Source organism: Ptychodera flava, chromosome 21, assembly GCF_041260155.1.
Source record: "Ptychodera flava strain L36383 chromosome 21, AS_Pfla_20210202, whole genome shotgun sequence".
In the NCBI taxonomy this organism is placed as follows: domain Eukaryota; kingdom Metazoa; phylum Hemichordata; class Enteropneusta; family Ptychoderidae; genus Ptychodera; species Ptychodera flava.
The window spans coordinates 9,645,358-9,661,081 of NC_091948.1; the positions used below are offsets into that span (position 1 = coordinate 9,645,358).

General features: G+C 37.0%; 1 protein-coding gene across 11 annotated transcripts in view; it reads left to right on the forward strand.

The window, feature by feature from the left end:
- The window catches only part of LOC139121341 (SHC-transforming protein 1-like), a 102,700-nt gene that overhangs the window by 54,262 nt on the left and 32,714 nt on the right, over positions 1-15,724 (forward strand). For 8 of the 11 annotated variants that reach the window (XM_070686156.1, XM_070686152.1, XM_070686155.1 and 5 more), the window contains one exon: positions 12,114-12,184. In XM_070686156.1, coding sequence (XP_070542257.1) covers positions 12,114-12,184 — 71 coding nt within the window. Of the gene's footprint in view, positions 1-12,113; positions 12,185-12,403; positions 12,475-15,724 lie in introns of all 11 variants that reach the window. The other 3 variants (XM_070686151.1, XM_070686154.1, XM_070686158.1) reach the window with 1 other exon arrangement.

Consider the following 15,724-nt stretch of genomic DNA (forward strand, 5'->3'; position numbering starts at 1 on the left):
GCCATGAAAATACAGCATGTTACCGGACCATATACTGCTTTTCTTCATATAACTCCTATAATATAACATTTGTAAAGACATCAAACCCTTTTCAAACACATTAAAAAATAAAACGGTACGTCTTAAGTGACAACAGATAACTCTGTCGATACTGATCATGTAAAATATCTATGGTCACACTGCTTAAATTTCCATGAACGTTTTCCAATTATAAGATAGGCAGGCTTATCAGCACAATAATATGGATGTAGCACAATGATTGACTGCTGTAAAATTTTGTAAACCTTTTATCGGGAAACGTAGAAGCAGAGTTCTGTCACTTTTATAATAGCTTGATAGTGACTGTACAATTTGTATCCATATTTTGTATAGATCGACTGTGATCTCATGACAGGCGATTTTGAAAGCTATGGAAGTGGATTCTTACGACCTGCAGCAACGTGAGATGTGATATATATCCTTGCTAGCTGCATTTATTGAGAGCCCTTCCTTGCCTGATAACACTTTCTTGGGGATTTTGTATAATCATTCTCACTCAGTTTTTTTTGACATTAGGAATTCTTGTCACAGTATTGAGGTAATTGAAGCTGACTCTGCATTTTTCATTCAGACCCAGGCTTTAATACCTGAGCAAAACAAAACAGAACTAAACAAAGCCATGTGGAAAGCCCAACAAAGTTTATCATATTATGTGCACTCTCATCTCCAGATGGAATAAAACAATATTTCATTTAATGCATAACTCACAGTCTGCAGCAGTATATCAGGATATCACTTTAAACATTTTTCGAAAAAATTGTCCATTCTCATATAATATTTAACAGAGATTAAAGAATTATAAGTCAGGAATGCTTCTTGCTGTTTCTTTGGAAATTTGAATGGAACCTCTCACCTAGACTTTGCCAGATTCAACAGGAAGAAGTTGTCAGATGCCATTGACTGACTGACTGGGTCCATTTCAGGATTAGACTTGGTGTTGGAGGTTGTTGTGGATACCCTGGAATGAATGCCTACAAATTATAATTTAAGTACATTGAACTGGATCTGCTGTTTACAACGTACCCAAACATTACACTTGTGTATTTTTGACCTCATTGTACCGTAACTGGCCTTTTCTTCTGAACCACCTGTTGATACTTTTCATTTAAATGAGGTAGAAAAAAACGGACCACTCTCACAGCACCTTATAGCAATACAGAAATTTCAATACTTTTACACTCCAAGTGCTCTTTCAGATAAGTTTAATATACCTCCACTTAACCGGCATGTTATCTTGCAAGGGTTAGCCTATGAACTGAAATTTTTTGAAAACAATACTGTCTTATCAGTTGTACGTTAAAAAAGGCAATGCTAACCAGGTGTCACGTACAGAAAGTGGGAATATTTTTGAGGAAAGACCGTGTTCAAAATTGCACAGTAGTGATCTTTTTATGCTAAATTGACGTTCCAGCATTCAAAAATATTTTCACTGATGAAGGAAAATTTCACTTTCAACACATACCGGTTATTGGACTGATACAAAGATATTTTCAGAAATTCCTAAATTGGCACCATTGGTAATGCCGCAAACTGATGATGTAATACTTGTCGTAGACAAAACACAGTACTGATGATGTCATACTCGCCATAGACAGAGCACAGTGATGATGTCATTTACCTGCCACAGACAAAGCAGAGTACTGATGATGTCATACTTGTCCTGGACAGAGTACATTGATGATGTCATACTTGCCATAGATAAAAGCACTGTTGTCCATAATGGCAGCACTAACTGCAATGTATTGCAAGTACCCCTTCTGTAACGGTGCCCCTAAATTTCAAGAGTTTGTGAGTTAGAAAGCATACTACCATATTAAAAAGCAAAATGCATCTAAAGGAATACGAAACATGTAGCATGGATTGGTAGTTGTGTGAAAACCTGGACTGATAGCATCAGTAGGTGAACAGGACTATCTGTGCAAGTTTACGAGGTTGAAATGATCAAAATGTAATTTTCAAGGCTTATTGGAGTTCTATGATAATTACACCACCCTCCAGCCCTGATATCAAAAGTCTCATCGACCAGATTTATTGTCCTGCTCCCATTTGCCGGCAGATATATCCCAAACATAGCCACTGTATCAATGAATCAATGTTGATGTGTTGGAAAAGGTCATTGTAAATCTCACTGATATGAAATTGATGTCCAAGAGTGAGAGAATTCTCCGGGAGTGAAATGTTCTGATTGCATGCCATGAGGCTTTTGGTTATACAACAGTTATGAGATTTATGATACTTCTTACAATTACTTGTGTTTATTAATTTTAAGGTAGAATGCACCTCGGGGCCGTTGCCCGAATGCTCAGACTTAACAATACATTCTACTGCTTGTATGGACTAATTTTGAAATCTGTGGAGTAAATTAAGTAATCACTATCTTGCCTCCAAGAAGATCAAAATTTAAGGTAATTTTTTCCCCATAGAGTTAACAAAGGGTTGGCGGCCATTTTGAATTTCATATGTCGATAGGGTGAAGTTAATTTGTTTACTCTAATCTTGACATTTGTATGGTGACCCTGGATATTTAATTTTGAATATGAAAACTATGAGTTTAAGGTTTCCTCGTGTGAAGTATGAGCAAAACTTTAAGCTTTCAATTTTCAGGTGTGTACTCACTACCTTAATGTTGAAATCTTTCAAGATTCATTTGCAGCAAGTGGTTTAGTTATACATGTCAGCTTGCCCAACCTTGATCAATCCTTTTCTCCGCACATATTCACATGAATGTAATCATGACACTGGATCGACATGAAAGAATATAGCAATTTTAGGTGGCATAAAAAATATTGTCTTTATGCATAATTTCTATGACACTGCATCATTTGGTCATAGCATGGACGTAACAGCTACTACGATAGTGGAACACTTAGCATAGGCAGAAATGAGCTTAGCATTGGATCTGTTCAAAAAACCAACTCAGATTAGAATTAATACACACATGGAGATTGATGCTGTGGTTTACATAACCGTTTCATTGATAGTGATTTTTGAAATCTGAGCAGTTGCTCATCTAACTTTGAAAAACAAAATTTATGAAAAGTAGGTATAAAACATGTCAGATTCCAAAGCTAAGCACTGTAATCGAGCGTTGATGTATTTATAATTACAACAACATTGTTTTTTTGACATTTATAGAAACAATCTTAAAAGTCTAGATTTTCTAGAACTCTCTCCCCTTGTCTGGTCGGAGGCATCTTTTCTTTCATAAGGACCGTGGCTGCCATCTTGCTCCTTATATCCCACCTGCCCCCTTAAGACTTAGCGTATCCGTGGTAAATACATAAAAACAATTTTGATTCAAATGGGGATGTCTATATAGTTTGAAACGTTGTAGTGTCATATTTGTATGGCAAGCTAGAAAATAGAACAGGCATGACATCAGGTGTGGAAAATTATTCAGTTAGAAATTAAGCCAAGTACAATATTTAGCTTCTGAGATGCATGCACGGTGTTCTTTAATACCCAATGATATCACTGGGCAGTTTACTTGATCTTGGAAAGATTTGGACAGACAGTCATCACAGTACTTTTTTCTTTACAATATTATGAATTGTTACAGTATTATGAATATGGTTTTGTTTTTTTATATGTTTAGTTCACTACTTTGAAAATAGTGTTTCCATATGTGTAGAGATTACAGTCGTTCATCATGAAAATGTGTTTCTTATCACTTACTTAAGGGGTCAAATCATGTTGGGAGAAATCCGTTAGACAAGATAAAGTCAGTCTCTCATATTGGCAATATAAAAAGCCGATTAAAGATTGATTGTCATCACACAAAATGCAACAGACCCTGAAAGATGCAGTGGTATGGAGAGAGATCAGTGATTCATAAGGAGTCCTGAACATCCTGGGTTTGTTGAACTGGAACATGTCTTTGTCTAGGGCACGTGTAGATAGAACAAAGATACAAGCTACAGTTGCAGGCTGCCAGATAACTGATCACATTCTGTAACAGGAAATCAGCAATTGTGGAAAGATAAAAGGCTTGAGTAATGTTATAAAAATCAAAGATGTCTGTGATAGATTTATAATTCTCACGCAGTGATGTGTCTTTTGATGTTACCAAAGCTGCCTGTATTCATTTTGATGTATTTTCTATGTCATGATGTATATCAACAGAATGTACTTTCTGATATAGTAATGACAATGGGGACACTGACCAAAGAAAATTATGGCATTGGTGAAAAAAATACTCTGCACTATATTTACTATTTGTTTGTGTTTTCATCACATGGGAATCTTAAGAACAGTATGTAAGGACTGTACTTTGAAACCTCATGAGAGATTTTTGCTGGCTTTTGTTTTGCCTCAGGAAGTGTCAGTAGACTTGGCATAGAACTGAAAGGTGATGTCATATTTGGAATTTGGATAATGTTACAACATTTTTTTAAAGCTACAAATCATTTTATTGCCATCGCCTCATAATCCAGGATGTGATTACAAAAGCCTGGTGTGATATTCTGCAGATGTTGTCAAAGTCAGGTAGTGAAAGTAATAGAGTTAACAGATGGCATTTATTTCACAGTAGCTACATGGTGTAGGAGTTGTTCCTAATGTTATACGTAAGGCAAAAAAAAAAATTGATTTGTTTCTGGTCACCGCCTGCATCACTTCAGAGTGTGTGCGTCAACTCTTTTTTTTTTTCCTGATTTTCATTTGCCCCTATGGAAAAAAGGGGAAAATGTATCAAAGTCCACCAAAAATTTAAAAAAAATTGAAAAAAAAGCTGCGTTGCCGCATCATTTTTGTCACATGTTAATGACCAGGAACAAACCTTTTTTTTTTTGGCCTAACAACTATTGTGAGATTACTCAGGGTTTTAAGAAGTTCCGATCCTACAATAATCTTCGCCCTAATTTTGGCAGGGAAAGAGTGATTTTAGCATATGCGAAATGGCTGCAAGGATGTTGTATTAATGTAAGGGGCAAAGTTGGTGCGTTTGACGGTGATTTCAAATGGATGAAGTTGTGGGACAGGCATAACTTTGTGTGTTTTTTTATGTCATTCACGGTTGAGTATACTGATTTGGCATTCATTTTGGTAGTGGTTCAACTGACTAAGTAGGAAGGTATTGAATTACAGTAAAAATGGTATGGACAACTATAGACACCCAAAGAAATCAGTACAGTGCCTGCCTGGTATTCATCAACAGTTTGTGATTTCCCCTTGTTGCTCTGTCTTATATTTTCTGATGCTACTATATGAACCCAATAATACACAAGGCTCCATTTCTTCATAACAAGTTTGTAACCTCATGAAAACTCACAAGGATATCAGAAGGAGAAGAAAGGATTTGTGCTAGGTGATAAAGTGATAAAATTAGAAACTTAATCATGAATTGAAATCTTATTTTCCTCTTTTGTGGTTTAGTGCATGTAACCTTATACTAATGACTGAAGTAGCTTTCCTTGATCTGGCATGTCTTTTCCGCCTCTTCCTATTCTGTCATCAGGAACTTATCCAGACAATACATATTTTATTACATTTGGTAATTTGAAATATTTGTGTAGGACGGTAGCCAGTCCATGGATAATGTGTAAATTTATCAGTGTTTACTAAGAACTGAATACTTTTGTTTCATTGACAAATTTCAGATTTTGACATCTAGGAACTGCGATCACTGTACAAATAAGAGTAAATATTATCCATTCAGATGACATCATATTAAAAAGTAGGGCCAAAGTCCCTGAAGCTACTATAGACATGGATAAAAAATTAAGTATTTCCTGACTGTATGAAATTATCTCACTAAGGTCATCCTAGGGACCTGTAAACCAAATATTAAAGCTGTCTGACCAGCGGTTTGAAAAAACAAGCGACCCAACAGTCGACAGAGCTCTGCTGTGTTATGTAGAGAATAACTTTTTGTGACACATGTATTGATGAAGAAGGTGGATATCTTTGATAGCTCATTTCAGGATGGCCTGACCAAAAATGGCAAAATTAGCTGCAAAAATACAAAATTGAAGATTTCATCATAATTTCAATATATTACATTAAGATAAAGCCTAGGAACCTGTATACCAAATATCAAAGCTATCAGATGAGTAACTTTTGAGAAACAAATATTTTGACCAAAAATGGCAAAAATTGACCCAAAAATACAAAAATTGAAGATTTCATCAAATTTCAATATATCACACTAAGACAACCCCTAGGAATCTGTATACCAAATATCAAAGGCATCAGACAAGTAGTTTTTGAGAAACACATTTTTTGACCAAAAATGGCAAAAATTGCACCAAAAATACAAAATTGCAGATTTCATCATATATTCAATATATCATATTTAGTTCATCTGTAGGAACCTGTATACCAAATGTCAAAGCTGTCAGACGAGCGGTTTTGATGAAATAAAGTTTTGACCAAAAATGACAAAAAAATTCCTTAAAAATACAGATTTACATATTTCATCACAATTTGAACAAATCTAAGTTGGGTTATCCCTAGGGACTTGTATACCAAATAACAAAGCTGTCTGACCAGCGGTTATGAAGAAGAAGATTTTTTACCAAAAATGCCTTTTTTGGCGCTAATTTGCATATTTTCAACAATATCAAAAAATTAACAAAAACCTTTCCTTAAAATCATATTTTTCATCTACACAACAAATATCAAATCAGTAAGGACTGCGGTTCTCAAGATATTTGAGTGGCAGGACGCCTCACAAACGGACATACATACATACATACATACATACATACATACATACATACAGACTGACGACGGACGCCGGACGGATACCCATCCCAATAGCTTCTATAGACTATAGTCTATAGTAGCTAATAAAGTAGTCACTGTTTATTCCCCCGTGTTTAGATAACTTCAACAAGTTGTCACACCACTGTTCAGCATTGAAAGTTGTACAGTATCAGAATACGTGATTAGTGTGTTATGAATTTTGATTTGCTGATACTCCCATGTAAAGTCTGCAAGATAGCGATTTTGCAACGTTTCTGTCATATGTTTCCGTTATTGCTGTCAAAAAGTGAATAGTCCCATGATGATGGCTACATGCAAATACTTGCCTGTTCCAGGATGCCTTCAACATGTTCTACAGAGGGAGACATAATTTACATTAACCTTTTCCTGCCGAGCGCCCTTGTCCGTTATTTTGCCAAGTCAGTAGAAACCGCCCCATAATATGTGCCTGCAAAAGATTGGCTCTCCTGCATGTTATCCTGCCAGGCATTTTGGCAGAAATCGCCCATTTTCAGGGTTGTTTTAGCTGTACTTATACGTGTTAGACTTCGATAATTTCTACATGCCCGTAGACAGGGAAGGAGCTCAAGGGTTACTGCAGAAAAAAATTGAGGTCACCGGCTTTGTTTGCCCCTGGGAGTGCGTCATTTTATTGCCGTTTCATGTTTATTTTTTCGGAAATAAATTCCTTCAGTATTACCCACGTCCGCTAGGCACAAACATCACCTCACTCGTCTGTTAGTCAGAGACCCTGAGGGTCGTGCTAGGGGTGCAGCAGCACCGGCAAACCTGTCCTGTTTCCCCAGGGTAGGGTCAATTGAATACGTACCTTCAACGACTTGGCAGTGTAGCACAAAAACTACGTTTTTGCCGTTGTATTAACGACATGGCTGAGCCATTGAAGCACAGCTCCACGTAGTTTAGCCAGCTCAGTTGGGAGTTGGTTTACGAGTGTTACCGTTCATTACTGACTTAATCGAGTGGTCCTCAGTCAGGTACGGGTTTGTACCGACATGGCTTGGGCTGCAGCTAACCAGTGATAACCAGTCACTACACCCAAGTCTTCAGTTCACTTTTGCGATGCACGGGTGCAACGCAATATGCTTCCATTGTTCTAGCCATCGACGTGTCCACATGCCTGGCAGCCATATTGTACTGCTAGCTGGTTTGCATAACAAAAGCAGTCCCTGCTAAATGCAGGCGGTATCCCCGTACAGCATATTGACCTTATGTCACCTTTTGAATTCTCTGTACGCAAACAGCGTACGTAGTTACCAATGCGTCGGCAAGAGGATACGTTTGCCTGCAAACCAGAGCCAATACTTCGGACGATGGAATAAATAAAAAATCCAAAGCTACGTCCATTGAATGGCACAGCCAAGGCGGTGAAGGACGTTGCCTGGCTTGAACTTGCAGAGCTGAAGCCCAGCTTAGTACGTCGGACACCAGTTTGTAATGGTATTTCCGAGTCGTTCATATCCGTTCCATCGGAGGAACAAGTCGAGCCGTCCCGTCAAAAATACGTTCTCATTTTCAGTCATGCACAACTGAATAAGTGACTTTCGTCTCGCACCATCGGCACCATCTGCCAAGTCGTTTGCAAGAGGTAGCCTTCTAGATTAGCATTGCCGAGTTGGTCAAGTTCGGCAGCAATCTCTATAGTGCCAGGCAGCCAAGTACGTCCAACTCCGCCAGAAAACGTCACCATGCTATCCTGCCAAGTCCGCTAAAAAGCGGTAAAAAAAAAACCCAGCCCCCCTCGGGTGTGGGGGACTGGCGGACAGGTTTCTGCACCTTTCCCTGTCTATCGACTCCCTGCGAACCCATTTCGAGGGGAAAAGGCGTTCCTTGTCAGAAAACCTCTCCTCGGATGACCCCTAAACGCACAGGGATAGCAAAACGTAGTGCCGTCGACTTGGCAGGAAAGGGGGTACCCAAAAAGGGCCCCATTTCCACCGGGTTAGGAGAATAACGGTCACCAGTGCTTAGATTCTGGCTACACCGAATTTCAAGCGGATTTTCACCGACTTGGCAGGAAAAGGGTTAAGGAGACAGGAAATATGAAAACCCCCCCATATATGCACCTTATTTGTTTTGTGATACAATCCAATATGGCTGCTGTGTGGCCATTTTATTACGTTTTTTCATGTCCAGAACCATAACTCAGACATGTATCAAGCGAATTTATTCAAAGTTGGTACAAGGACATTGACCAATGTCATATATATGCACCTTAATCAGTCCGGGTTATGTCCATATAGAGGATAGTAGGGAAGAGCCAATGGCGTACCGTATGTGTAATGAAATTAAGGCAATAACCAATCACGTACTGTATATGTAACATGGGTCAAAGGTTACGTTGGTTCACTTTGTTCAGATCGCGATATGACCTGACAGATCCACCGATCGAGTGAGACTGTTGGCTACCCGGAAGTATCTTAGCTCCAGTCGATTGGCGACGTTTTAGCGTGTTAAAAATTGTAAGATTTCTTCAGGAATAGTTTTCTGAGTTTCTTTACCCTTGACCATGTTCGACAAAGAGTTATTGGACGTTTTTCGTTCTCTTTTCCAGCTTTTGGTTAACTTCTCGGCGATTGATCCGGCGCGCGTTTTCTGAGCGAAGGGTCAATCGTACCGGGAAATGCATGGTGATCGAAAAAATCGTGCTCCATCGTGCTCCGATGACCGACAAAAACAGTTGACCCATCTTTGAAAAGCTTGAAACATTCTCTATACTGCAGATGGCAAGGTTAAATTGAAATTCGACCAAAATAGGCGATATTTGGCGACAAATAAACTTACTGTAGATTTACAAGGGTCAAATGCTGATTTCTAGGAGCCGCACCCGGCCAGGAAATTCATCCAAATAAGTAATTTACAATGTACCAACCACTTGTGTCGGTCACCATCTCGACCGTACTAAACATTGTGCGTAACGTCTACATCTAAAAATAACCCAGTGCTAAAAATAAAGGGCGAAATCAGCCGAAAACTTCCAAAACTCGTTGCAATGTACGAGCCCAGGTTTGCATGGTTAATTATTCGTGACGTTGGCGGCGGCAGGTTCGCTGATTGGTCAATCGTAATATCCTCTCTATGGACATAACCCGGACTGTTAATTTGTTTTGTGATACAATCCAATATGGCTGCTGTGCGGCCATTTTGTTATGATTTTTTTCATGTCCAGAACCATAACTCAGACATGTATCAAGCGAATTTATTCAAAGTTGGTACAAGGACATTGACCAATGTCATATATATGCACCTTAATTTGTTTTGTGATACAATCCAATATGGCTGCTGTGCGGCCATTTTGTTATGATTTTTTCATGTACAAAGCCATAACTCAGGCATATCTCAACCGATTTTAATCCAAGTTGGTACAAGGACATTCACCTATGTCATACATATGCACATTGATTTGTTTGGGATACGATCCAATATGGCCACCGTGTGGCAATTTTATTACGATTTTTTCATGTCTTGAACTACAACTCAGACATGTATCAAGCGAATTTATTCAAAAGTATTTTTATCACAGACCTAATGAAGAGGACTCTATCCTCTCTGAGGACCTGTAATCAAAGTACCCATTAACAAGTGGGGACTGTGTCATCAACGATGACTTGTTTCAAAATAGATTGGGACAATGATAAATAATATCAAGCTTTTGGCAGATATGGTTATCTGAGAGAAAAAAACAAAAACAGTGCCTAAATAACCGTAACTTTTAAATATTGTTTCAATTTTTGCATTAGTCTAAGACTTGTATTTTTGACAAAGAAATGTTTGGCCTTTACATGACTGTACTTGTCAGTGAAAACAAATGTGTCACACTTTCCGTTTATCGAGAAAGATTATATTTCATCATGTCACATGCGGTAATAAGAAAGTATAGTTGATACACAGAACATTTTACCAAAAAAAAGATTTGAAAGTTACCAGGTAATATAGTCTAAAATCTGTAAAGTCTATACATAAGCTGGAAAGATTCTCAACAACAGGTGATAAAATTGATAAAAATGCACTTCTGAAAATTAGTGTCACCAAAATTCAAAATACAAGCATGCTAGAATAACCAGGATTTGGACATAATACTGTGCAGCAGTATTTATTCAGAATGAAAATTCACCATTTTATAAGAAAAATTTCACCATTTATTTTCCGTTGTGTAGATAAGCAACAGTATTAGAGGAACCAAATTTCCTTGCCAGTCTTTGAAATATAAAAACAGATAATCTAAAATAGATTATACGGAAACCTCACGTAGGAAATTGGTATTTCTGTATGCCCCAGGGCATATTAGGTATTCAGTGGTACAGTTTGTAATCCATAAGAGTCCCATAATGCATAAATCATGGCAACACGTAGCTTATACTAGATCTGTACATTTTTTTTATTCAAATCAGCCAGGGGAAGTGTATTCTGTCTTATCTTTTTGGTTCAATATTCTTCGTCAGACCAATCTATTGACTGAGATACAACTCTTGTACATTAGATAATAACCTGTTTGACTTTAATACGGAAATTGTTGAAATGGGATTCATAAGTTTTCTCGATTTTGTTGACTTTCAATGACGTTGTGTTCCATTTATTTCTTATTATAGTCTTTCACTCTACTGACTGTTATAAAAATTTAAAAATCACCAGTTTAATAACCGAGCGATAAAATAACTGAAATTGTACGCATCATGTGCAATAATCAATGCAAATGTACATGTGTTGTTTTCATTTGACAGCGATTTTGTCACCAAATGCATCCATTCAAATGTACATCGTATGTTGGCTCAGACGGCAACCATTGAAAAATGAATAAGTTCATAACAATGTTCCAGGATGTCTTGGTGAGATGTGAGATGTATCATGTATCTGATGTGCCATTTCTTACATTGTGATGTTTTTATCTTGCCAGTTGTTCAGATTTTGTCACTATTTTAATTCATGAATATATTTATTTATTTATTTATTTATTTATTTGTTTACTCATTTATCTATTTATTTCTTGCTTTATTTCCCGTTACATCAGTATACAAATGTATGTCAGGAAAACAAATTTTTCATCAGTCTGTGTTTGCTATGAGATCCATAACATAGAAGTCTTAGCAAAAGCTTGATTTATATATTTTAAAAAAATATTGCTTCTATAGAGGAAACTGTGAAGAAATTTAAATATTTTATTTGATGAGAAATTGTACTTAAAATGGTAGTACAATCACCACCCTCATCATGATTGTGTAGAATTTCAAAAAATCTACCATCTTTGATTCGTGATAGATGGTACATGTAATTACAAAAAATTTGAAAATATCCATGCGTTTTTAAGCTATTTTCATTTGTCTTTTCTTAAAAAAATTTCTTCTCCTACACAGTATGTGGGATGCCTTGAAGTGAAGCAGTCAATGAGGACGTTAGAATTTGATGTTCGTGGCCAAGTTACCAAGTACGTACTCAGTACAATGACACTGCAGTGTAACCGTGCCTCGTCTACATCAAGCTTTTCATCATCCGCACTGCTTTGCCTGGGCAATAGCTCTGTGTGTGTGTCACTCCGACACTTTTTTCTCACCGACTGTACCACCTGTTTTTCTCATGTACTATGTCTTGTGCCATGTCCCATTTTTTTCCTATTTTTCTCTCTTTTTTTTCCCTCCTTGACTAGTACGTTGGTTGTGTGCTGGTAAGGCAGTCAATGAAACATTTGGATTTTGATACTAAAGGCAAAGTCACACAGTATGTATGAAAGTTTTGTGCACGCCTTCTGCTTCTCACAGGCAAACTGTATGTATACCTGCACATGCTGACTTAGAGTTTCCATGCTCTGCATTATTGACTCACGGCAAATACACTCACCGCCTGCAACACATTTTTTTTGTCAATGCATATGCATCACGGCCGATTAAATGCTTTGGTAATGTTATTTATGAGCACTTACACGTGTTATTTTTGAAAATATGCACAGTAAATTTATTACACCATTGATTAAAGGATTCAGGTCGGTATACTTTGGGATTTAAACTTCCAACCACAGTAGCATTACTCTGTTCTTTGCCATACAACCTCTTGTTGTCTTGAAAGTAGCAATGTCTATTTGTAACATCATTTAAACATGTTATTTCGATACTGAAGCTCAGTATTTGACCTTGCAGTTATGTCCGGGTTCATACAAAATTGACGACAAAACTGGTCATGTTTTCAAAGAAGTTTGCAATTTTGATTGGGTGGTGAATTTCAGTTGCAAAGATCAAACATTTATCACTGGCACTCTTTTAAACTGAGCTAGGGAGTTTGGACATGTTCAAAAATTTGTGAACCTAGGGCATACTGCCGTGTAGTAGCTGACTCCTCGCTGAGTGAATCTCTAGAACAGTATCAGTCGGACCAACAACAACCTTCAGAGCACATTCAGTCAGAATTAGAAATTTTTTTGAAATATCAAATTCTGATGGTTGTGCTTCAATTTTGTCATTTCGACTCATTATTGCAGAGAAATATGGACAGTTGGCATTGAAATAAATAAGATGTCTAATACATATTTCAAAATAACGAAAAAAGACAATGCTACTTAAAGACATCTTCATTGGCTGTTTTGAAACTACTGAAGACAAATTCAGATCATAATTCAGTCAGTTTTGATCATCAATTCTTTATTTCAGTCACATCTAAAATAAGTACCACTGCTGACAAAAAATTTTGAATTGGAACAGAAATAAAAAAAATCACACATCTAGTAATATCTGTTGTAGCAAAGCAGTATATTGTATTTTGAACCAGTCCACAAAAGATTTTGACAAATTCTTGCAAGAACATGAGTACATGGGAATACTTGTTGGATTTTTAAATTCTATTGTAGAACTACCATACAGCATAAAATTAGGAACAAAATTCTTTGTTGCCATATTATTTATGGTTGTATTGTACAGGTATATTACATTGAAAAAAAAAACTTACTTTGTGTTAGAGGCAAAATACGGTAATGTTAACAAAAAACATCCAAAAATAATTAGGACAAAGTGTCATCAGTGAATATTTTTGAAATATTGATGTAACTACTCATCGTAACTAAGTGAGAAAGTAGTGTGTTGTTGTTGTGTTGTCTTTGACAGACTGTGGATAATTAAAACACATGTATGACAAGTGAAACTCATTACATTCAAGGGGAAGGGTGTAGCTCACTTTAAATCATCTTGCACAAATTTTGCATAAAGTGTATGCCATGGTTCCCCAGGGCCATGGTTATGGAATGGAAATGGTGTAAATGCAGGATACTCAATCAAATTTGTTTTGTTATGCTTGTTATTCAAAAACCTGTCGGCAGTGTAAACTTCTGACAACCTATTTCAGCAGTTTATAGTGTTCAGGGGCAGTTCAAATTGTAATTTCATGGTCGGACTTTTGCACTTCCATCTTTTTTATAGGGGAGGGATTTGAGGTCAAGCATAGTGAGTTTTGTGTTTTGATTATCGCAGTCCCAAAGTTAAACATGCTGAATTTTTTGCCACAATTCACATTCAACCATTTCCTGGCATTGCATTTGCATGACTGCACCTCAATGTTATTTGTACACAAGCATACAGATCCAATGTGGCCAATAATTCAGCATGTTTCATTTCACACAACAACACAATTGCCTACCTTATACCAACACAAAATCAAATCAAACTGCGGCTGCGGTGAAAAACTACAATCACAGTGAACAGTTAAGTTGGCCGAACAATCATCCCAAACATATGCCCCTCACGTATTTTGAGTCTTCAAATGTGGGTTAGAGCACTATCCTGTTTTCATTCGTGTTTAAACTTCTCAACTTAGTACAGATGAATGAATCCCTCTCTACTCCTTTGTTGGACTATATTTAATACTGCCTGACTTAAAAAGATTGAAAATAGTCATTTTTCACGACAACTGCTCATTGCAAGCAACAGTAGAGACATATGAAACAAATGTATTCTCTAGATGCTTTGAATGAAGTGTTAAGGTAGTATGCGCCTTGAAATTGAAAGACTGAAACTTTTGCTCAAACTTTCCTAAATTAAACTTTCAACCATTCTCTTACCAAATCAATAATGAAAATCAGGGGCCACCGTGCAAAGTTTGGAACTGGCGAAACAAATTATCCAACATTTTGCAATGTTTGCAATTCAAAATGGCCGCCATCCCTGTGTCAACTCTATTGGGCAAAAAATAAATTTTGGATTTCAAAAAACTAAAACGGTAAAAGTTTTTCTTTCTGCGAGAGCTTTAAAATGAGCTCTCACAAGTGGTAGATCAGAAAAGAATTGTAGAAATTTGAGAGTCAGACTATCTGTCCCCGGGGAGCGTTCTACCTTAAATTTGTATGATTCACAACACATTAATACGGTAATATGTCCCTTGAAACAGAAAATTAAAAACTTTTGATCATTCTTTCCAGATGGAAACTTTAAACCATTCTTTTTCATAACAAAGAAGGAAATGGCCACCAAGCAAAGGTTGAGATTAAAGAAACAAATTCCTTAAAATATCTGCTGTCCATTCAACTCAGTTGGGATTACATGTAAGAGTTGAAGTTTTCTGACTTTCACAAACACAAGATGTTTAAAATTCACTTACTCAAAGGCTTCCAAATCAGTAGGAACAAGCAACAAGCCAGCAAAACATAGTAAAAATTTGAGTCCAAATGTCTATCCTCTACCCGTATTGTATCAATAATTGATAAGAAAATTCTCTGTGTGAGAAGATAGTGACAATGATTTCTTGAAAGCTGTATGATAATGTATATTATCTTCATAATTCAAAACCTCATGTTTCCCTAAACATCTTGAAAAGTAAGCGTTGACTTTAGAAACACGATGATCTCACTCTTCCTGGGCTTGTCAGGGGACATCTGATCCAAGCGTATTGAATTTGTTCCAGGATCTGAAGGATTAATCTTCGAAAAGTCAAATTGTGCTAATCTTGAAATTGTCCCTGTGGCAAAACAGGGTATCAGAAACCCGAATTT